At 38.9% G+C, this 25,347-nt stretch overlaps 1 protein-coding gene across 3 annotated transcripts in view; it reads left to right on the top strand.

The window, feature by feature from the left end:
• Positions 1-14,196, top strand: part of PPP1R1C (protein phosphatase 1 regulatory inhibitor subunit 1C) — a 216,264-nt gene extending 202,068 nt beyond the window's left edge. For all 3 annotated transcript variants that reach the window (XR_011164526.1, XM_069068577.1, XM_069068576.1), the window contains one exon: positions 13,720-14,196. Coding sequence is in view for 2 of the 3 variants with exons in the window: in XM_069068576.1 (XP_068924677.1) it covers positions 13,720-13,808 (89 nt within the window). In the remaining variant the exon portion in view is untranslated. The remainder of the gene's footprint in view (positions 1-13,719) is intronic.
• The last annotated feature ends 11,151 nt before the right edge of the window (positions 14,197-25,347 follow it).

The following is a 25,347-nucleotide window of genomic DNA, read 5'->3' on the forward strand; positions in this document are numbered from 1 at the left end:
GTGTGTGTGTGTGTGTGTGTGTGTGTGTGTGTGTGTGTGTGTGTGTGTGTGTGAGAGAGAAATATAGTAAGGAATCAAGGATGACTCCTAAGTCATGACCCTGAAAGACTGAGAGGATGATGTACTTTTTACAGTAATAGGGAAGTGGTGGTGAGGGGGAAAGTTTGGGGGGAAGAAAGTGAGTTTCATTTTAGACATATTGAGTTTAAGATGTCTACTGGACATGTAGCCCAAGATGTCTGAAAGATATGAGATTGGAGGTCAATAAAAAATTTGGGGCAAAAAAGGTAGATGTGAGGATCATCAGCATAGAGACAGAAATTCATGATTTTCAATGAGATCACCAAGTGAAGTAACAGAGGGGGAGAAGAGAAGAGGACCCAGGAAAGAACCTTGAGGGAAACTTAACAGTTAGAGGATGTGATCTGGAGGCTTCTGCAAAGGAGGCAGAAGTGATCAGATAGATAAGAGAAGAACCCGGAGAGAGTGTTGTGTCCTAAAAACAGAGAGAGAAAAGACTGTCAAGGAGGTGACAGTGATCAACAGTATGAAAGACTTCAGAGAAGAAAGGCTATTAGATTTGGCAACCAAGAGATCATTAGTAACTCTGGAGAGAGCAGTTTAGGTGCAATGAAATGGTAAGATGCCAGATTGTAAAGGTCTGATAAGAGAGCGAGAAAAGAAAGTGTAGGGAACTTTTCTAGATGATCTCTTCAAGAAGTTTGGTTACAAAGGGAAGAAAAGATATAGGACAATAGTTAGCAGGAATGGAAGGATCAAGTGAAAAGACATGGGCATCTTTATAGGCAGTAGGAAATGAGTCAGTAGAAAGGGAAAGATTAAAAAATAAGTGAAAGAGCAGGGATGATAGAGGGAGCAGTCTGTTAAAGGAGATGGGACGGAATGGGATTGTTTAAACAACAGTATTCAATTTGGCATTCTGTCTTCTGAAAGCAGTTTTTCTAGTTGGCTGCTTTTGTCAGTTTCTCTCATGGTTTCTCTTTTTCTTTAACTTTTGAAATCCTGCAAAACACATTTCCATATTTGCCATATCACAAAGAAAAAAGCAATGAAAAAAGAAAAATATACTTCAATTTGCACTCAGAGTTCATCAGTTCTCTCTCTGGATGTATTTAGCATTTTTTCATCATTAGTCCTTTAGAATTGTCTAAGATCATTGTATAAATCAGAGTATCCAAGCATTGCTGTTATTGTACACATTGATCTCCTGGTTTTTCTCCCTTCACTTTACATCAGTACATATAGTACTTACCATGTTTTTCTGAAACCACCCCCTCATCATTTCGTATAGCACAGTAGTATTCCATCATAGTCATATGCCACAATTTGTTCAGGCATTCCCCAATTGATGGGCATTCTCTCTATTTCCAATTCCTTGCTACCACAGAAAGAGGGGCTATAAATATTTTCCTACACATAGTTGATTTTCCTTTGATATCTTTGGAATGGAGACCTAATAGTAGTATTATATAGTTTTGTAGCCCTTTGAGTATAGTTCCAGATTGTTCTCCAGAGTGGTTGGGCCAGTTCATTACTGTACCGAACCTATTCTTCATCTCCTCAGAATTTTTCATTTCTGACAGGTGTGAGGTGGTATCTCAGAGTTGTTTTATTTTGCCTTCCTCTAATCAATGGTGATTTAGAGCATTTTTAATATGACTATAGATAGTTTTGATTTCTTCAAAACTGTGTGTTAATATCTTTTGCCTATTTATCAATTGGGGAATGGCTCTTATTTTTATACATTTGAGAAATACAGCCTTTATCAGAGAAACTTGCTATTAAAATTTTTATATTATTTCATTGTCCCTGATATCTTTTAGCATAATGTATCTTCTCTGATTATCTTAATTAGGTCTCTTTTTGATTTGCCAAAGATCATGATTGTTACCCCTGCCTTTTTTTAACTTCAGCTGAACCATATTAGATTCTACTGTAGCCCTTTATTTTAATGTTGTGTGTGTCTTTCTGTTGCAAATGTGTCTCTACAGAACATATTATTGGATTATAGTTTTTGATCTATTCTGCTAAATGCTTCTGTTATGATTACTATATATATCCCTCCATCCTATTTTCTTCTATTTATCCTTTTTTCTCACTTTTTATCCTTTCTAGTCTTTTCATCAGGAATGCTTAAAAGTCTTGTGTTTCATTAAATATTCATTTTTTTCCTCCTGAAGGATTATACACAGCTTCACTGGCTAGGTGATTCTTGGTTGTAACCTTAACTCCTTTGCACTACAGAATACCATATGGTAAGCCCTCTGTTCTTTTAACATTGAAGCTGCTAAATCTTGTGTGATCCTGACTATGGCTGTATGGTGTCTGGATGGTTTCTTTCTGGCAGCTTACAAAATCTCTCCTTTATCTATTTTCTGGGTCAGTTGTTTTTTCCAATGAGATACTTCATGTTTTCTTCTATTTTTTTCATTCTTTTGCCTTTGCTTTCTTGTATTTTGAAGCCTCATAGAACAATTAGACTCTGCTTGCCTAATTCTAATTTTTAAGAAATTATTGCATTGGGGTGGCTAGGTGACGCAGTGAATAGAGCACTGGCCCTGGAATCAGGAGGACCTGAGTTCAAATCCAGCCTCAGACACTTAACACTTACTAGCCATGTGACCTTGGGTAAGTCACTTAACCCCAACTGCCCCTACAAAAAAAAGCAAAAAAAAAAAAGAAAGAAAAAAATTATTGCCTTCAGCGAGCTTTTGTACCTCTTTTCCCATTTGGCCTATTCTACTTTTGTTTTTTATTTTTTGCTTTTTGGAGGACAATTGGAGTTAAGCAACTTGCCCAAGGTCACATGGCTAGTAAGTGTTAAGTGTCTGAGGCCAGGTTTCAACTCTAGTCCTCCTGAATCCAGGGCTGGTGCTCTATTCACTGTGCCACCTAGCCACCTCCTGCCCATTCTACTTTTAAAGGAGTTCTTTTCTTCAGTATTTTTTTGTGCCTCTTTTGCCAAGCTTTTTTTTTTTAAATAATTTTCTTCCGCCAATTTTTCTTTACCATTCTTTCTATAACTCTTCCAGGAATTCTTTTCTGCCTTTTTCTGTATAGAGAGTGTTTTCATAAGGAAGGAACAATATCTTATATCTGACTCGTTCTTGCCTTTGTTCCTATCTGCTATTTTGTCCTAGACCTGTAATTTCATTAATAATAGGGAGCTCTCAGTGAGGAATCATCTACACTCCTAGGCATCATCTAAAGGGCAGTTGATAGAACACTAGACCTAGAGTCAGGAATAATTAAGTTGAAATTCAGCCCTAAACCCTTGCAAGAGTTGGGTGATCCTTAATCTCTATCTGCCTCAATTGTGGCAGAAAACTGGAAATAGGGTTTTTATGGGTAGGATAAGGGTAAGTCAAAGATAATTCATTCATCCAATACACATTTATTAAGTACCCACTATGTGACAGGCTCTGTGCTAAGTCCTGGAAATACAAAAACACACAAGGAGTTTTTGGCCTCGAGGAGCTTACAATTTAATAGGGGAGACAACATGCAAGCTGTATATAGGATAAATCAGTAATTATTAAAAGAGAAAAAGCACTAGAATTAAGAAGGAATAGAGAAGGCTTGTTGTAGAAGGTGGCATTTGTGTTGGGACTTGAAGGAAGCCAAGGAGACCAGTAGTCAGAATGGAAGAGGGAGTGTTCTAGGCAAGAGAGACAACCAGAGAAAATTCCTAGAGCCAAGAGATGGGAGTGTGCTATTTGTGAAGCATTCAGAAGGGCAAGAAAAATTATGGTCTTAGCAAAAGAAAATTGAACCTCAAGCATAAGCATACAATGGCACTTGAACTAAGTGACCATAGGCCTGTGTGAGGGTCACAGGAACCAAGCATTCTCTGAGCTGAGCAGCTACAGAGCAGAATGCCAACAAAATAGAAACACATTGGAGAGGTTCTGTCAGAAAAGAAGCCCTCAGAGGAGGCCAAGAAAGGAATTAGCCCTGGGACACAGTATAGACCAAAGAGATACTGAAATTGAATGTGATGGTGAAATCACAAGATAAGCTCTTTTTTGATGAAAGGAAATTTTAAGCAAAAGGAAAATCATTGGATAGACCACCATTTTCAGTCCATATGAGCTCACAGTTTCTTTCTCTTGGGATTCATATCCCCATCAGTGGGACTAGTTGACTACATTTGCTGAGCAAAGTATCATCACCTACTAGGTAAATACACAAACTCCATTCATTTGAAAACTGACTGCATCTTTTCTTGTTGGACATCATTTAAATATCAAAATTGGTGAGTCCTTGTTGACAAATGGAAATGCTGTATTAGTGCCAATAAAAGAGTGAGCTCCTACTCTCTCCCACCAACACACACACACACACACACACACACACACACACACACACTCACACACACCCCTCCTCTAAACAGGTCTAGAAAACTCACCAGACAAAATCCTGTTTGGGAAAGCCTAGAAAAAAAATGACAGCGAGTCATTTTCCCACTTTACATTGCCATTGGGAAACAGAGTTCTGCAGTCACTGGGGAAGGGGTAAGGCGAGGAGTACACTTACAGAGTGTAATGGACAGTGAAATACTATGAACAGGGCAACACAAGGTCCCTGATACATAATATAGAGCTCTTGGGGCAGCTAGGTGGTACAGTGAATAGAGCACTGGACCTGGAGTCAGGAGGACCTGAGTTCAAATGTGGCCTTAGACACAACACTAGCTGTGTGACCTTGGACAAGTCACTTAACCCCATTTGCCCTGCCTTCCCCTCTCCAAAAAAAAGCAAAAAAAAATATAGAGCCCTAAACTGGTTTAGGGTATAGGAACTAATAACAAATGGCAGTTCTATTGCTCACTGGCATCTATGATTGACAGTCCAGAGTGATGTCATCATGAACCATACTCTATGTTCTAAGCAAGGAACAAATCCAGAAACAAGCAGTATCAATGTGGCTCAGACCCAAGCACTCTCCAGTTGAGACTCCAGGCTCTCAATTCTAGCTTCTAGTCCCGTCTGAAGACCATAGGGACATAACCAGTTTGGGAATCTCAGACTAAACGGAAGCCCCAGTGCTATTGCTGTGAATCAGAAAAGATCTTCAGGTTGATAATGACTGAGTTCAGCTTCAGTCTACTAGAACTTCAAATGGAGCAAATCCAAAAACCTGTTGCTCAGATCTAAACCCAGGTCAGAACTTGCAGAGCTCAACCAGGGATGCAGAAATTGGATTTTACCCTTAATTAGGCTACTTTGGAAACAATGAAGTTTGCAGGTGTCCAGTCTAAGATGTTCTTTAAAGCCTGAAATAACAATACTCAATACTTCAAGACAGCAGTAGCAAGACCAGTCCAGGCATTCAATTCAGAAAGTATTCAGAGTCTGACCCTAACTAACATAAAATCTGAAGTCAGGAAGTGGGCTAGAAAAATGAACAAATAAATAAATAAATACAAAAGAATTCCATCATAAAAAGCTATTAAGATGACAGGCACACTGAAGACACAAATCCAGAAAAAAATTACTCCAAAACATTGACAAAGTCTCAAGGAAAAATACGGCTTGAACACAAATCCAACTAGAAATACTAGAAGAGCATAAGAATTGAATAAGGAAGAGAATAAGAATTGAGAATTTAAGTGCCTTTATAAAGGAAATAAGGGAATTGAGAACACCAGTAGAAAGCATAGGAAAGAAATGGGTTATTGAAGAAAGATTAGAAAGAGAATCACCACCCATAACCACCTCAAATACCTAAAAAATATGACTCTAAACAAATTTTAGAGCTACAGAACCTACAAAGTGATAGAGAAAAACAAATATCCCACTGAAGGCAGCCCAGCAGGCAGACAGGAAGGGTTTATTGCATTGTACTGGGATCAGAGCCCAGTCCTACATGAGCCCCATTCAGAGGGTAATCACTCTTGCTTTAACCTGCCTGGATCTGGATCATGGTCTTGGGTGGTAGTCCTGATGTGTGTGACCAGAGAGCCAGAGTTTGTGGGGGCTGCAGAGATGGCACCCTCCTAATAGCTCCAGCAGCTGTGAAAACCCCAGCGATATGGGACAAAGCTCTCCCCTCTGGAAGCAGAGTTCTGCTGTGGCAAAGAGCTAAAAAGTCAAGTAATTCAGTGGCAACATGAGCAAGCATAGGAAGCAAAGCAAGCACAGCAATCCAACTTTGGATTCCTTTTTTGGGGCAAAAAGAATCAAAGCATGGAACCAGAAGAAGTCAACAAAGTCAAAACTCCTGCATCAAAAGTTTCAAAGAAAAATATGCACTGCTTACAGGCCATGTAGGAGCTCAAGAAGGATTTTGAAAATCAGGTAAAAGAAGTGAAAGAAAAATTGGAAAGAGAAATGAAAACGATGCAAGAAAATCATGAAAAGAGGGTCAACAGCCTGACTGAAGAAAAAGCACATTAAAAATACATTAACTCAAATGGCAAAGGAGGTCCAAAAAGCCAATGAGGAGAAGAATGCCTTAAAAAGCTGAATTTGCCAGATGGAAAAAGAATGTCAAAAGCTCACTGAAGAGAATCATTCCTACATAATTAGATTGGAGCAAATGGAAGCTAATGACTTTATGAGAAATCAAAATACTATTAAACAGATCCAAACAAATGAAAAAATAGAAGGCAGTATGAAATATCTCATTGGAAAAACCACTGACCCAGAAAATAGATCCAGGAGAGATAATTTTAAAATTATTGGACTACCTGAAAGCCATGATCAAAAAAAGAACCTAGAAATCATCCTTCAAGAAATTCTCAAGGAAAATTGTCCTGATGTTTTAGAACCAGAGGGCAAAATAGAGGTTGAAAGAATCTACCGATCACCTCCTGGAAAAGATCCCAAAAAGAAAACTCCTAGGAATATTATAGCCAGGTTCTGGAGTTCCCAGATCAAGGAGAAAATATTACAAGCAGCCAAGAAGAAACAATTTGTATATTGTGGAAATACAATCAGGATAACACAGGATCTAACAGCTTCTACATTGAGGGATCAAAGGGCTTGGAATATGATATTCTGGAGGTCAAAGGAGCTAGGCTTAAAACTAAGAATCACCTACCCAGCAAAACTAAGCATCATGTTTCAGGGGAAAATATGGTCATTCAATGAAATAGAGGACTTTCAAGCATTCTTCATTAAAAAACCAGAGTTGAATAGAAAACTTGACATTCAAATACAAGAAGTAAGAAAAGTATGAGAAGGTAAACAGGGAAAAGAAATCATAAAGAACTTATCAAAGTTGAACTATTTACATACCTACATGGAAAAACGATAATTGTAACTTATGATACTTTTCTCAGTATAAGGATAGTTGAAGGGAATATAAATGTATATATATATATATATATGTATACATAAATATATGTCTATATAGGAGGATATGTGGACATATGAATACATATGTGAGTGTGTATATATGTGTACAGGTACACATAGACAGAGGGCCCAGGATCAATTGAATAGGAAGGGATGATATTTTAAAAATAAAATTAAGAGGGGCAGCCAGGTTGCACAGTGAGTAAGAGCACCAGCTCCAGTGTCAGGATGACCTGGAGATCGAATCCTGTGCTCAAGACACTCAGCACCACACCCAGAAATAACTGGCCGTGTAACCTTGAGCAAGTTACTTAAGCCCGATTGCTTAAAAAAAATAAAAATAAATAAAATTAAGAGGTAAGAGAGAAGTATAATGAGAGGAGATGGGGAGGGACAGAATGAGGTGAATTATCTCATATAGAAGAGGCAAGGAATGGGTCAACCTTACTCTCATTGAATTGGGCTTAGGGAGGGAATGATATACACCCTAAATAGGGTATCTCACCCTACAGGAGAGTAGGAGGAAAAGGGATGAAACGGGGGATGATGGAGGGGAGGGCAGGTTGGAAGGGTGGGAAGTTAGAAGCACACACTTTTGAAAAGGGACAGGGTCAAAGTAGAGACTAGAACAAGTGGGAGATGGGATAGAAGGGAGGGAAATATAGTCAGTCTTTCATAATATATGCACTATAGAAATATTTTGCATAACTACACATGCACAACCTATATTGAATTGCTTATCTTCCCAGTAAGGGTGGGTGACGAGGGAGGAAGAGAAAGAATTTGGAATTCAAAGTTGTAAAATCAAATGTTTAAAAAAATATACATATATATATTTTTTCTTTACATGCAACTGGGAAATACAATATACAGGGACTGGGGTATGGAGATCCATCTTGCCCTACTGGAAAGTTGGAGGGGGGATGAGGGAGGATATAGAAGAGAGTAGATTGGGGGAGAGAGTATACAGTGGAATTGCTGTTTTGGGGTGGTGGGTAGGGGAAAGATGGGGAGAAAATTTGTAACTCAAAATCTTGTGGAAATGAATGATGTAAACTAAAAATAAACATAAAATTTATTTAAAAAAAAGAAAGAGAATCACCAGCTTGGTACAAAATCTTGCCCAAGCAATAATCTCCCTGAAAATTAGAGTGACTCCATTAGACAAGGTATACTTAAAAAAAAATCAAAAGACAAAAAGAAAAAAGAAAAATGTAAATATCTCAGCAAAAACAACTGATCAGGGAAACAAATCAAGGAGAGAATTTAAAAATCATTGAATTATCTGAAACCATGAACCTCCTTCCTTCCCTCCCCCCAAAAAAGGAGCCCAATATCGTATTTCAAGGAATCATAAAAGAAAATTGCCCAGAGCTCTTCAAACCAGAGGGCAAAATGGAAATAGAATATACTGGTCACCTCCTAAAAAAAAAAACCTGAAAAATGAAAACTCCCAGGAATATTATAGCCAAAATCCATAGTTTCCAGATCAAAGAAAAAAAATACTTCAAGCAACCAGAAAGAAAGTACCAAAAAACCAGTCAGAGTCAAACAATACTTAGCAGACACCACTATCAAGGAGCAGAGTTTATAATATTTGATACAGATTTACAAGCAAGAATAAGTTATCTAGCAAAATTAAGTATAATCCTATGGGTGAAAAATGAACCTTTAATGAAATAAAGGATTTGTAAGCATTGCTGATGGAAAGATTAGAGCCATATAGAAACTTTAAAGTTCAGAAAAAGGAGTTAAGAGAAGTATGAAAAGATAAACACGAAAAAATTATAAAGGACAAGTAAAGATAAGAGGCAGCGAGGTGGTACAGTTCCTGGAATCAGAAAAAATATTTTCCTGAATTCCAGTCTGGCTTCAGACACTAACTAACGTTGTGACCCTAGGCAAGTTACTTGACCCTGTTTGTCTTAGTTTTCTCATCTGTCAAATGAGCTGGAGAAGGAAATGACAAACCAGTCCAGTATTTTTGCCAAGAAAACCCCAAATGGGGTCATGAAGAGTCAGACACCACTGAAAAACTATCGAACAACAATTGAGCAATAGAAATGATTGAACAAGCATAAACAGTTTACATTCTAATTATAAAATGGAGAGGTAATATATGTGTACTCTCTGAACCCTATCATTGTCAGGAGTCATAGAAGGAATCTGATTAGACAAGGTCTGGGAGTGAGTCTGTCATGTCCTGATGATCTTAAAAGACGAATGGAAAGGGAAAGGAACAGAAATGAATACACAAGGCATAACCTGCACAATTATCTCACATAAATGAATCATGCAAGTAGAAGTCTATACAAATGAGGAGTGAGAAGAGTAATTGACTCTGAAACCTCACAATCACCTGTACTGATCAAATGAGGAAAGAATATGCACACACACACACTTGCACATATACATACACAGAGTCGGGTATACAAAGAGGAAGGAAGGGGGAGGAGGGTGGAATAAATAATAACTAGTGTTATTTCTATTATGATATTAATATATTATGAGCCAGGCACTGTGCTAAGCTCCTTTCAATTTTTATCTCATTTGATTCTCACAACAACATTTTGAGGTAGGTGCTATTATTATCCATATTAATAATTATGGATATAATTATTATGTATTTTTACAGTTAACGAAACTGAATCAGGCAGAGGTTAGTTAAGTGGCTTCCCAAAGGTCACATACCTAGAAAGTATCTGAGGCCAGATTTAAATGGAGTAGGGTCTTCCTGACTCCAGGTCCAATTTGTTATCCAATGAACCACCTACCTGTCTCAGAGAAGAGGTGGATTAAGGGAAAAACTAGTCCTAAGAAAAACAAACTCCAAGGATGTGCAAAAATATTTATGTCTCTTTTTGTGATGGCAAAGGATGGAGATCTAAAGGGGTACTCATTAATTGGGAATGTCTGGACAAGTTATGTTATATTAAATGTGATAGACTACCATTGTGCTGTAAGAAATGATGAAAGAGATAGTTTCAGTGAAACATGGGACTTGTATGAACTGGTATAAAGTGAAGTGAGCAGAACTAGGAGAGCAATTTATACATGACAGCAATATGGTAAAGATAAACAACTCCGAAAGACTTAGGAGCCCTGATTAGCATAAGGACCAACCATTGTTCTAAAGGAATCATGATGAAATATTCTACCATATCCTGATAGAGAGGTATAGGACTTAGAGTAGAGGACACTTCTATATATACATACATACATATATATGTGTTGTTTTTCTCAATTGGTGGGAATGCTGGGAGGGAGAGAGAGAAGGGAGATTTTGATTGATTGAAAAAATATTCAATTTATTTTTTTTAAGCTATCTTTGGAGCTAGGAAATGATAGTCCCATTGCTTAGGGAAGGTGACATGATATTAAAAGGTGACAGAGAAAGCAGAAGTACTCAACTAATTTGGTCTTCTGCAACAAAAAGAATAGTTTTCAAGCTGAAAAGTAGAATAGTAGTCCATTCAACGATAGTTACTTTCCCAAGTGTGATTATTGAACCAGTTACAAAAACCCTTAATAATACTTTCAGCTAGTCTGTATTTCATCTACTAGGATGTCATCTAAAGTACCTGCCTGTTGCTCAATCTATCTCAGGCACAGGGATAAAAATCAGTGATGAGCCACTGAGACATCTGGGGAAAACTGGTGCCAAAAACACATTAATAATTCAACACAATTGCTGACCCCATCCCACCTGTTGGCAAAGCTCCATAGTTTAGGAAAAGGAAATTTAAAAACTCATTTCTGACACTAGGGTTTTAGCCAACATCTTGACTGATCAGCAAATTAAAATATATGAAATAAAATGACTGTAGTATTGAAATTAAAATGATGCCAAGAATGGGCCCTGACCTGCTAAAATATATTGTGCATGTGTGACTAGCTAGTTTGTTAAAGCAGAAGCCTCTGGAATTTGACCAAGTTAAAAATGATTAGATACAAAGGACCATGAGATTTAGATATGGAAGGGATCTTCAAAATCATGGATTTCAAGCTTCCCATTTTTACAGAGGAGAAAATTGAAGCCTCTAGAGGTAGTCATTTGTCCAAGTAATAAGTGCAGCATTAGGAATTGAATCCAGATGCTCTGACTAAATTGTTCTTACCACTGTACCAGGCTGGTTCATCTTCTTTTTCATTTGAAACAATTTATTTTAGCCTATTAGACCTTTTCTACCCTATATGGTAATTTTGCACAGGAGATTTTCAGCTAAGTACAGATTAGACTAGATAGCCTCTGAGGTCCCCTTTATCTCTCAGATTTTGTAGTTCTCTTTAGATTGTAGAAAAGAAGAGTAAGAGGAGACATGATAGTTATCTTCAAATACTATATCACAACTCCCACTTATTTATTGAAGGTTTATAAGCACTTTCCTCATAATCATTGTCAGGTAGTTGGTGAAAGGACTATCTGCCTTTAAAAGGTGAGGAATGTGAAGAACATGTAGACCAGGGTCACCAGGACACAAACATTTTGGGCCTGAGCTCTGGGCTTCTTACTCCAAGACCAGTGCTCCTGCCATTCTTCTCAGCTGTAGAAAGGAAAGTAGATTATTTGCTCTGAATGGCTTCACTAGCACTAATCAGCAAAAATTACAGTCAGATTTTGGTTCAGTAAAAGGAAGAACATTTTGAAGAATAGAACTGTCCAGTCCTGGATCAATTATTCCAGATGTCTAGACAGGTTCCCTTTACTGGAGGTACTTACAGGTTGAGTGGTCACTTGTCAGAGATTCCATAAATAGTATTATTTTTTGAGTAGGAGTTTGGATTAGATAATTTCCCATTCTCAAATTTAATGATCCTATGTGCACCCTGGGAAACTGGTTTCAAGTTTGGAAGATAGCTTTAAAGGTTAGGGTTTCTTTCATTCCAATGCTAATGAAGTAGGATGACCTGTTTCCTCCCTAGATTAAAGATGATGTAATGAATGCCCTGTTAGCCAGAGCAGGAAACTTGACCTTCAAAGTCCACTAATGGAAAGTCTCCTAAGAAATCACTGGGTCTGCCAGCATTATTATTGTGACTGTCATCAAAATGGTGGTGTTTTTCATTCTAAAATTCACGTTCTTTCCAGTACCCTAAGTAACATCATTTCCAATGGCACAAAGTCAGTTCTCTTCCTTAACAGCAAATATAGGTTTCAGCCAACAAGGGTTCTAAGTGCTCTGTGGATAGCCCTAAAAGTGGATATCCCCCAGGGCTATATCCAGGACCCTCTTCACTTTCCTCTTTATACTGTTTCACTTGGTAATCTCATCAGCAACCATGTTCACTGATCAAATCAGCGTTGATGATAGAACCTTCAGAATCACATCTCCAACTGCCTATTGGACATCTCCAACTGAATGTCCTATAGGTATTTCAAAATCAACATGTCCAAACTAAAACCATTTTCTTTACTCCAAACTCATTCTATTTCCCAAACTTCCCTGTTATTATCAAGAGTACCACCATCCTCCAAGTCTCTCAGGCCTACAATCTAGGTCATCCTTAACTGACCCACACCCTCATTTATTCCTTTCCCAAATGCCGGCACTGAGTTAGGTGCTAGGGATAATAGAACAAATAATGAAGCAATCCTTCCTTGCAACCAGTTTACATTTTCATGATGGAGACAAGTACATATGAAAACTAATCTAGCATGAATAGAAAGTGACTAAATATAAGTATATACAAAGTAGATAAATGCAAGTTGTTTGGGAAGGAGGACACTGGTATTTGGAGGTCAGTGCAGTCTACATGAATTGTTTAAAAGTTCTACTTTAGTCTACGTGTCAAAAATATTTTAATAGAGACATTAGTACAAAGCAGTCATGGAGAAATACCCAATTCTTTGCAACTAAATAGCCCAGTCTGTGAATTTAGATGCATTAAGAATGCCAACAGTTATAATACTTTTGTTGTTTGTGAGTTATGGGAATGGCACCCTTTCAAATATTTAATGACGTTAATTTCCAGGAGTTTCAGATACTCTTGTGCAAATAGAGTGCAGGAATGCCAATCGAAATCCTGGATCTGAGGTGAATAGCCTTTTGGTGTTACAATAGAAGTCTGTTAGCTGAGGCTATAGGTAACAGGTTTTTAATAGGCTGTGATGCAATTCTTAATGGAGAAGATTTAATTATAAAAGATAGCTTACTTATAATGGAAACTTGGCCCTGTGCTATTCTATTGCTGAGTGAATTAAAAAGTTTACATAAGACTACATTGTTGAGGTTCTTGGGGGCAATAAAAGCAAAACAGTACCCAGCACCTTGCAAACATTCCACTTGTGCTTTGTTTTCCCTCCTTCCACAAAGCAGCAGATCTCACAGAAATAAATGTCACTTATTCAATTCCATTTTAAATGCACTTAAAATGAACATGCTCTTTCTGCTTTTAGGGGTTAAACATCTGAAAAACCAGAATGACTCAGCATTCCCAGAGGAAGAAGAAGGAGTAAATGAAAGAGAAGATCAGTGGGAACACTAGTCGTGGAAACGAGGCGAGAAAGGTTCTTGTGAATAACTGAACTGCTAACCTTTCCCAATATCCCTTGAAACTCCACTGCTTGGCTTCTGGAAGCATTCTCCGTCTTGGCTCTCCATCATCTCTCAGTAGTGTATCTTCAGGGAAGCAATCCTCTGGATTCTAGAACCACGTGCATCTTCTTCCATAGCACTTATCACCCAGGAATAAACATTTATTTTACAGTAATCTTTCTTTGTAATGATTTAGAGATGACATTTGCAAACATGTTAGCAATCTAACTTTAATATCGCCAATGCTTAATTCCCAATGTCTTTCTGTTATGATTTGCATTAAAGGTCAACTGTAAATAGTACCCTTCTAAAGCTACAAAATAAATACAAAATGCCTTTAGATATGGTCATGTGTCTGAGTCAAACCTGGAGAAAAATGCTTAAGGAAAGGTGAACATCTAAGTCAGTCACCACATTTATCACATTTAAGTATACAAAGTTTGATTTAGCATGTGATGATGCTGGCTCTGGTGAATCACAAGATCACACTATATTAAACTCTTGGAGCTCTGTATAACTACTTACTTCTTTCTCTATGACTGAACTTTAATGGTATTTAAAATGAGCACTGGGTTCCTAATTTCTCAAGCTCAAAAAAGTTCTTTTTCTCAATCTCTCCCCTTCCTGATCAAAACAAAACACAATGATAAAAAAAAGTCTCTGGGTCCACAAAAGAAATTTCTTTTATGTTTTGCTGAAAATATATCACCACTTTATTTGTTTATATTATTTCCATTTTCTCAGGATCATCAATGTTGTGTAAGTATTTTCTTGAATTTAATATCTTAAAAATGTTATTTGCTCCAAGAGACTGTACCCCTCAAACCCATTTTTTTTTCCTTATTTAAAATAGTGTCATCATCTGATAACTACTAACATGGTAAGTAGGCATTCTCCATTGAATTCTAAATGAAATCTCTACATGATAAAATCTTGTGTGGGAACCAATATGGGTGGATGCCCAGGGTGGTAGTCTTAGTCAAGTTGAGAATTTTATGGCTATATGAGGATAGGTATACCGTTTTCCTTCAGACAATATTTTTTTCCTGATTTTCAAAAGCTGAAACTTCTACCACATAAGGAAACTTTGAGTTGGAAGGAAGAGATTTTTTTTTATTAGAGCTAATTTAACTGTAGAATGGACATGTTCAAATCCCACACATTTTAACAATTGACTTGAGAGCAATGTAGAAGGCACTGTGAATACAAAAATAAAAATGTAAGGTTGCTGCCCTCAAGGAGCTCACATTCCTCTGTGTTGTGTGTGTGTGTCGGGAAAGTGGTATCAGCTTCCATAGAGGGTAACTTCAAACACAGGGGAGTAGGGGAGTCACATAAACCTATCCCAGGAATCATTTAAGATACAAGTAATTTTTACATCCCTTTTCTAGAGGCAATAGAGATCCCTTTCCTAGAGGTAGCTGGAAGCACAGCACATAAAGTGCTGGCCTGGAATTAGGAAGACATGTGTTCAAATCTGGTCTCAGATACTTATTAGTGGTATGATCCTGGGCAAGTCACTTAACCTTTGTCTGCCTTAGTTTTCTCCACTGTAAAATGGGTATAATAATAGCACCTCCTCGATGACAAAATCGATAGTGATGGGCCTAAAGTCATAAAGCCTCATCTTCCTGAGTGCAAATCAGGCTTCAGACACTGACTAGTTGTGTTACCCTAGGCAACTCACTTCACCCTATTTACCTTGGTTTCCTCTTCTGTAAAATGAGCTGGAGAAAGAAATGGCAATCCAGTATCTTTGCCAAGAAAACAAGATGTGGTCATGAAGAGTTGGACACAATTGAAATGAAACAACAAATTTTTCAGTGTTGTGAGGATCTAATGAAACAATATTTGCTCTTAGTATGCTGTCTGGCACATAGTAGGTGCTATAGAAATCATTAAGCCCCTCCCCACCCCCCAGCAAATTTTTTCTGAGCAAAATAATACAAAAGACATTAATGAGTACATGAAATAACCCTTTTGGGGGGGGGGGTGTTTCACTCTTGATAAAGCAGTGATTCTTAGATTTTTTGGAGTTTCTAAGTGACCCATTAGTATTCATTTGATTTCCTAATGCCTTTCTCCCTACTTCCCAAATGGTGCTTGCTATTTATTTTTGTTTGTTTTTTAAATAAGAATGGGGACTGGACCTGTGATTTCTTTTGGTATATGGAATTCCCAGGTGAAGAAACTCCCTCTAACAATGCAAATCTCTCCCTGCTCTGTGATGTGGTGCTTGTGCTTGGATCCCAGCCCCAGCACCATATCTCTCCCCAGGCCAAATGATGAGGTATAGGCTCTGGGAGCCCCCTAGAGCTCTCCTTGAGTCCTTGAGGTACAGACTCTTGAACTCTGATTAAATCATAGAATGACCTAGCACAGACTTACTCTGTGTCTAATACAAGTGAACTTTTAATAAACTTTACTTTTCTTTGGCTGAAAGAAGACTTGAGTTGAATTCATTTGGTAGGACCCGGCATGTTGGTATTTTGGGATCTCCAGAGAAACTAAATTTTTTCCAGTGTTGTAAAAGACAACCCAAAGGTGAACTTTTGGGAACTACAGGCATAGGGCCTGGAAGTCCCTTCCTCCATAAAGGAAGGCTTGAGAGTAAGCCTCCAAAAACAAACAAAAAAAAAACACAAAAAAGTACCTAAAGTTTTCCCAGTTCCCTAGCTCTGAGAGAATTGAAAGAATACAGCTTATGTTTCTAGGTGGTGTGTTTGACCTTATCTTCCATTCTTCAGAAACTTTGCACATGTCCATGTTCTCCAAAATAACCAAATAGGACCAAAAACCCGAGAGGTCAGGCCCCACCTCCCCCCCCAAAAAACAACACACACACAAAACCTCACAAAACAAAACAAAAAAAACTGAACTTCCAAGGTACTAGGGAAAGAGAGAGGCTTACATACCTTCCAGTCCTGGTAGGAGAAGAACTTGAGATTAGTTAGCAGTGTGCCCAGTCAGGGAACCATAAAAATGAAGAGTTTACCCATAAAGAGGGTTAGGGTTGCTCTGGAGACCCCAAAATACCAACACACTGAGTCCTGCCAAATGAATTCAACTGAAGTCTTCTCTCAGCCAAAGAAAAGTAAAGTTTACTAAAAGTTCACTTGTGGGGCAGCTAGGTGGCACAGTGAGTGAGACACTGGTCATTCTATAGCACTCTCACTATTCTATAGCACTCTCACTATTCTATGGCGCTCTCACATACATGGAGAATAGATGTGTAAGGGTTATGGAATTTAAAGATCTTCCATGCCCCACTGGACTTGCTGATGTAGCAGGAAGGGGAGGAGCAAGAGGAAGCGGAAGCCAAGCTAGAGTTCCTGCGGTGGCTAGCAGTGGTGGCGATGGCGGCAGCAGCAGAGGCAGCGGCAGCGCGAAGCCCTTTATGAGTTAGCCAGAATTTCTGCTAAGGACTCCTGCTGAGGACTGCCAGGGGCCAGAGCTGCTGGGAACGCACTTCCTGGAGGCTGGGTGGTTGCTGTGAGTGGGGAGAGGAGGACCTTTGCCTGAGGTAGCCTGTTCTGTTTTAAAGGCTTGAGAATGTGGGTGCTTTCTACTTTATCTACCTGTGCCAATTTCATAACTACTCTGATGGCTTTCACTTTCTGGTTTTGGGACTCAGTCTTTTGGTATCTTAATAAATTTTCTAGCTTATTCCCCCATATGGCAAGCATGATGTATTTTGTGATGGATAATTATATCAGCATATCTATAATTTCCATAGGCATTGTGAATATGGCATTGCTGATACAAGATGGGGTCTTATATACAGAAGGTTGTGGAAGGAATCTAGGGGTGGTCTAGAGGAGTAGTTTAGGGAGGGTCTTCAGGAGGAGTTAAGAAGGTCAATGAGTGATTAAGGGTGGGAGGCCACCTGGAGACTACAGACAATGGTGGGCTAGCCCAGTTCAAGAGTGTATTGATATTTTGATTGGCGCAAGGGTGGGAAATCTAGTAAGGCTTACGGCCTCATGCAAATGCCTCATCAAATGAAACTATTTAATCAGAGTTCAAGAGCCTGTACCTCAAGGACTCAAGGAGAGCTCGAGGGGGCTCCCAAAGCCTCTGCCTCATCAACAAAACCTCTCTGCCAATAACTCATGAATGGGCCCCAGTGAAGCAAACCTCTCTCTCTGTTACAAAGATAAGCTGACCTCTGGAGAATTTCCCTTGTATGAACAGGCCCTATCTTGTACTAGCAGAACTATCATGTACTGATTCTTATAGTTACCATACACAATCCAGAGGTCAAGCTATAGCCATCAACTCCTGAGGCTATCTTGTACAAACAAGATGGCCATACTAGCAGTGAATGATGCTTGTGCCCAAGATACAGAACTGTATGTTCACCACCTAATTAGCATACTTGGCACATCACTCACTGAACATTTTCTATATAAGCTTTAGCATTACCCCCATTAAGTTGCAAGCTCCCTAAGGAGCTCTGCCCACTGTTAGTGTTATAATAAACTTTTTTGCCACTTAACTGGAAGACTGCTTGAGTCCCTGAATTCTTTCCAGATGGTTGCATCCTATACCTCAATAGTTTTGGAGTCCCTATAACTCTAAAACCACATCCCTGTGCAACTGACAGCCTTAGATAGTTGCATTGAGCAAAACGGTCCAATCCTCAGTTTAAGACTCCAAAGGGAAAGGGGGATTACATTAAAATGTAACTGGAAAACATTTAACAAAATAAACAAAAATCTTAGAACACAGATAAGGTTAATTTGTGGTGTTCTGAGTCAATATGCAACCAGCAGGGATCCTTCTCTTCCATTTAATGTCCCAGGTTCTTACTTTGGTTTGATACCACAGACCTAAAGCACTTAGAAGTTAGGGGACTTCCCCAAGGTCATACAACCAGGATTGGCAGAGAAAGAGCTGAACCCTGTTCTTCTTAACTCTGAGGTCAGGTCTCCAACCACAACACCACAATGACTTTGGGGTTTTTAATGTGATTTCAAATTACTTTTCATTTGGAGAATTTCATGATGCCTTTTGACTTGATCAGAACCATACCCAGGTTTGTAGAAAACCCAGAATTTAGAATCACTACCTTAAATATTGCTCTTAATTACCATCTAATTTTTTAAAATTAAAAAAAAGAAGCCAACAATATAAAGATAGTGAAGGTATTTAGTGATATTAATGCTTTTGTTTGGGAACAACATCTAGAGTCTTCCCTAGTTTGTATCAACAGGACACAAAGAAATGTAAATTAAAAGCCAAGCTTAAGTTCTTTCCCCCAGTGTATGGGTTTGTTTTTGTTTTTGTTTTTACTTCCTACAAATTTGAAGCAAAAAAATTTCATTTAGTTGAAATAATGGCTTTCCCTTGCTCCCTTTCATTCAATTACTAGTAGTTTACAACAAAGAATTCTTACCATCTGGCCTCCCTCCTGCAGTTACTTAACTCATAGAGTCTATATTTATGGGCAAGGAGTCTCCCTGACCAAGCAATGAATGATGACTCAGGAAAATCGACACAAAAGGCATTGTGCAGTTATCATATCCCACTGATAGTCTCTTGAGACTCACAGTAACTTTTCAAGGTAGGAGGGTAGGATGGGTATACTCTACCCACTGCACTGTACTGCATGGCAAAGGAAGAAAAGCACTTGACTTAAAAGTTAAAAGATCAAAAGTTCAAAGCCTAGCCCTGCTTTTTACTACCTGTATGATTTTGGACAAGTCACTTTACCTTTATGAGCCTCAGTTTCCTTATTTGTTAAAAGACAGTATTGGGCTAGATAACATCTAAGATCCCTTCCAGATATAAATCATTGTAGTTGTTGTCATTCTTAAAAAAGGACCAGTGATATCAGGAGGGTGATATCTTGGCAATACTGAATTAGATATGAGTGACCAGCCATATTCTCTCCTCCAGAGTCATCAAAGCCCAGGGACAAGACAAAGGTCAGACAACTGGAGCTAGCCTAGGATGCTGTTCGTGACCTTGGCCTTGACCAGGTCTTTTCCTGGTCTCAGTTTCTCTGAGGCCATGCCCATTCAATTACTCTGGGCTAGGTTAGATGAGACAAAAAGCTCAATTTACCATCACAAAGATATCAGTCAGGAAGGAGAAAACCCACCTATCGTGTTTCCCCAATAATAAGACACTGTCATTAATTTTTTTGGAAAGAAAAACACCAGAGGGCTTATTTTCAGGGGAGGGCTTATGTTGTCCTGCCTCAGCTCTCCTCCATGGCACTGCTCTCAATGGTGCCAGCAAGCAAATCACTGGGGAAGAACAGGATGACACGCTCACTGCTGCAGCTCTGATTGGATGCAGCTCGGAGCACGTCGTGTGTTTCATTGGGGGGGGGGGGGGGGGGGGGGGGGGGGGGGTGTGTGTTTGGGGGGGGGGGGGGGGGACGGTGCATGCAGAGGGTACCATAATGTAGCATGTAGCGCAGGGGATCACCTTCACTACAGTAGCAATCTCAATAGAGCTTATTTTTGGGGGAGGGCTTATTTTAGAGGAATCATACACAGTAAGGGGAGGGCTTATTTTCGGGATAGGTCTTATTATCGGGGAAATACGGTAGTTTCCTGCTGTTTGCACTCATTCTAAGCCATCAAAACCTTTAATGAGTCTTAAAGACTTGGGTTGGGCCTATTGATCATTCAAGGAAAGCCAGTGATTAGGATTTTAAGGTGGAGTCTAGTGGCTCCATTTAAAACACAATGGGCTTTTAAAATCCTGTCTTTACAGAAGAAATCAAACTGGAAAACTGTGAAGGATCAAAAGTAAGTTGTCACAGATTTTTGAGGAAAAAAATAATTTAAAAATGGAGGAGGCGAAGGAGGAGGAAGAAGACAACGAGGAGGGACCTATGGAAGCTGTGACTTGCCCAAGGTCAAAAAGAAAGGAGGCAATAGACTGAATACTAAGCTCAGACATTTTGATTTCTAACCCAGGAGGTTTTCCACTACTATGCGCATAGCATATTTCTCCCCTGAGGTACTCAATGGTAACTGTTCTAGTCATTATTTTCATGGGTTATCAGAAACCATTTTCTTTCCTGCAATATTTTCCCTGACTGCCTACCTTTAAATTAGTGTATGGTATTGCCAACACAAATAGCCACAAGTTACAGTTGTTGAATCCACTTAATTGCAATGATTTTTGTTGCATAATTTTGAAAAAAGAAAGTCACTCATTTTTTCCTTGATTCACATGTACAAACAATCCAGGTTAATTGCATACTAGGTAATAGAAAACCCTGCCTAATCACATCGAAGGTTTTTAAACCTTGATGCAATATACTTTATTTTGTTTGCTTTGAGAAAGATCTTGGTGTGGGTGTGGGTGGGGTACAGGGATGGGGGACAGAGGAGGAGAGCTTACCAGAAAGAATCTTTTACTTGTTTTCTAAATCCTCAGTTCTAGGTATCCAAATCTCAAAGCATGAGCTTTTTTTTGTAGTAACTATCTCAGAGCAAAAAACAACTGCCACTACCACCACCACAACAACATTCTCTATTTCTCAAACTTGAAATCTGTAAAAGAACTGCCCCAAATTGCAGATCATAATACTGATAGGGTTTAGGCCCTGGGACCCCCTTAAATCGTTCCACTTGATGAGGCATTTGCCTGAGACCATAAGGCTTTCATTATCCTACACCCAAATCTTTGTTACTCTTAACCTAGCCTAGCCTTCCACTGTTCAATTCTCTACCTTGATCCTCTCAAAATATCTATACCTATATTTGTTACCTTTAAACTAGTCTAGCCCTCCATTGTCTGTCATTTCCAGGTAGCCTTCAGCTATTTCCCACTCCTGGAATCTGACCTCAGTTTCTCAAGATCCTCCTTAGACTCCTCCTCCAGACTCTCCCCAAACCCCTCCTCTAGACTCCCCCCCCCATCCCTCCCACTATTTTTCTGTATATAAGATCCATCTTACCTCCCTGAAGGTGCTGAGATTCAGTTTAGTGCAGAGTCAGTCTGTGTCAAATTGTTCTGGCCCACTTGTCCAATAATTGTCACAAATATAAGCTCCTTAAGAGTCTACCCATTATTATCTTTAATAAACTTTTCTATATACTTTGTCTGAGAGAAGGCTTGAGACGAATTTTTTCAGCAGGACCCAGCATGTTGGTATTTTGGGGTCTCATGCACCCCTAAAACTCCAAACCTCAACAATACCACTTAGCACAGTTAAAATTAGGGTAATATTGCAGGGACATTTCCTCAGAGCTTAGAACTGAGAAATCACTGATAGCACTTGCATAGCTTAGGCAACGTATAAACTACAGAGAGTAGCACCTAGTTTAATAAAGTATAATCAGTTAAAATCAGAAGTACCAGATGGTACAGGGCTCCGAGGTGATCCTACCCTGTGCCATCCTTCCCACACCCACATTCACATACAACAATGATCCTGTGTCCTGGGTTTCCTGACTGGAGGGTCATTGCTTCTTACTGTTTGCCCCAATAAGATTTGTGCCCTGGGTACAAGAATTCCTAGTTACAAGCTCTGCCACTTGAGATCTTAGTATTAAAAAAACAAACAAACTCATGGAAAGTAGAGCTTTGATCAGTATCTTCTAAAAGAAAGAATTTGAAAATATTTTGAAATATTATAGGTTTAGTACAACTCTAGCTAAACTAGACTGAACTTTTGAAACAGATTGAAACATATTTTAACTACCAGCTTTCTCCCATCTCTGTAATAAGATAAATTTCTTGGTTTTCCTTGATTGGCCAATAATAGCTCCCAGGTCAAGCTGTACTTGGTCATTGTTTGGGCTCTCAGTGGCTCAGAATGAATGTAAATTGCAATCGTCTCTATTTTGGTCAGAAACCCTGAGGATCTTCCCTTACCAGATCTATTTTTTTTTTTAAAGAGGCCATTCTCTGCCTAATTCTTATTCCCACCCTTAATCCCATCGAAATATCTATGCCCAAATCTGTTACCTTTAAATTAGTTTAGCCCTCCATTGTCTGTCATCTCCAGGTAGCCTTCAACTACTTCCCACAATTAATCCCATTTCTGGAGCCTGACCTCAGTTCCATCAAAGATCCTTCTTAGACTCCTCCTCAAGACCCTCCCCAAACTCCTCCTCTAGACCGCCCCTAAATCCTCCTACAACCTTTCTGTGTATAAGACCCATCTTGACTCCATGAAGGGGCTGAGATTAATCTATCATAGACTCAGTCTGTGTCAGATTATTATGGCCTGCTTGTCAATACAAGCTTCACAAATACTTAGGCTCCTTAAGAGTCTACCCATTATGGCAAATCTTTAACAAACTTTGCTTTACTTTGGCTGGGAGGAGGCTTGAGTCCAATTCATTCAGTAGGATCCAGTAGGTTGATATTTTGGGGTCTCCCATACCCCTAAACCCTAAAACCTCAACATTACTACCTAACATAATGCTCTGCACACAGTAGGCAGTTAATAGATTATCCAATTGGTTTATTCTTATCCTTGAAATTTAGCTATCATGCTTTCCCCCACCCGCACCATTTTCTCTGGTTTTGGTAGCAAAAAAAAGTTGCATTTCTATTTAAGCATGTCATCAAGGCAATCTGTCCCAGGTCTATAATATCACAGAAGTAATGATTTAGAGTGGGTAAGGAAAGCCTGAAGATCTCATCTAGTCTAATATTTTGTTTTTTGGAGGGGGAAAGGCAGGGCAATTAGGGTTAAGTCACTTGCTCAAGGTCACACCGCTTAGTGTAAGTGTCTGAGGCCACATTTGAACTCAAGTCCTCCTGACTCCAGGGCCGATAGTGCTCTATTCTCTATGTCACCTAGCCTTGCAACCTAATGGTCTCTTTTAACAGATGAGGCCAAGAGAAAGTAGGTGATTTGCCTAAAGTCTTAGAGACGAAACCCAATAGAACTCCCTCCACTAATACATATCAGCAATTCTTCTGTACTTCATAATAAGAAATAAGGCCAATAAGAAATAAAGTGGTTTGTCCATCTGTTACATGTCAGAGGTGAGGTTTATTGTCTAGACCTTGCACTCTACCCCACTACTAACTACAGCCACTGATCAACATAGAAAAAGCATAACTACATTTTATGTTGCAGGCAGACAAGTCACAAAATTAAGTGAAAACTCAAAATTCGTGTTCTAACCTTTACATGTATCTTGTTACATAATTATTAAGAGATGCTAACTGAACTGTTTTGTGGTTTTCTAAAGTCTCAAATCTGACTGCCAAAGTCAGGTTGTAGAGTTAAGTGTACCAGGGACCTTAACTGCTATGAAAATATGTTGGGAGGAAGGGAAGAAAAAAATGGGGAGAGAGAAGGAAGGAAAGAAAAAAATAAAAGGAAGAAAGAAGTAATAATAATCATGACAGTGATGTCACATTTATAAAGCACCTTAATGTTTGCAAAGTTCTTTCCTCACAGGAAGATGTAGAGGAGAAAGAAAGAAGAGGGGAAAAAAGGATCAAGAAAAGAAGGAAGGGTTGGGCAGTAAGGGAGGAAGAACATTCTCAGACTTTTTTCTGATATTGAGCAATCAAATAAAAAGTTGTTGATCCCACAAAAATGAGTACCATTTGTTTTAATAGAGGAAATACTGTCATGGATAGAGCACAGGGGTTAGATTCAGGAAGACTCAGGTTCCAAACCCACCTCTGATGCTTCTGAGCTGTAAGACTTTAGGCAAGTTAACTTAACCTCCACTTGACACAGACTAGTACTTAGACTGGTATACTAAGTTAGTCACTGATGCATTATGATCTTTCTGGGTAGGAAGGATTTCTCAGAGTTTCCTACATTGTCAAAATAAAAGGTTTGTTGCTTATTCCTCTATCTGAAATATATTGTATCTAGATTGGTTGTTTGAAATCTCTATTCACTTTAGTCTTATACACACATGAAGCAGTTTTTGATAAGCAGAAGTTACAATGCTGAAGTATATAATAAATGGCTATGCACTATGCAGTGAAATGTGGAAAATTTACTTTGGGTGAGATGAAAAAGCATGAGATATTACCATAGCACCTGCTCTGGTAGCCAATGGCCCACTGCTACAGGATCCTGAGGAAAATGCAGCTGAGAAAAAACATACCAAAGGGAAAAAGAAATAAACTGGAAGTGGTTCCATCCCAGAGACAGGTTACCTATGAAGCCATGAGCTCACATCTTGTGGCCCATGATGTGAAGAACAATATCAATCCTCAGGCCAAGTGAATCCAGGTCTCCCAGGTTGATAAAGGGATTAAGAGCAGGCTTTTGATTTATTATTTGTATTTCTATACTCAGTGGCTAGCACGAAACCTGCCTAATAACAAATGCTTAGTAAATATTTATTGACTGACTTGTTGACCTGTAATAAATGCTTGTTGACTGACTGATTGACAAAGTATCTATTGCCATCAGTTATATTCTGGCCTCTGATTGTCTGAACCTGTTAGAAATAGCCACATAAAACAATGTGGAACTGGGGTGGGGGTGGGGGGTGGTATAATAAGTACTAGAGAAAGAAGAAACCAGTGGGAAT

The sequence above is a fragment of the Petaurus breviceps genome, unplaced genomic scaffold, assembly GCF_028583685.1.
Source record: "Petaurus breviceps papuanus isolate PSGF00001 unplaced genomic scaffold, PetGlider_PUasm1.0 90763, whole genome shotgun sequence".
NCBI classification, from domain to species: Eukaryota; Metazoa; Chordata; class Mammalia; order Diprotodontia; family Petauridae; genus Petaurus; species Petaurus breviceps.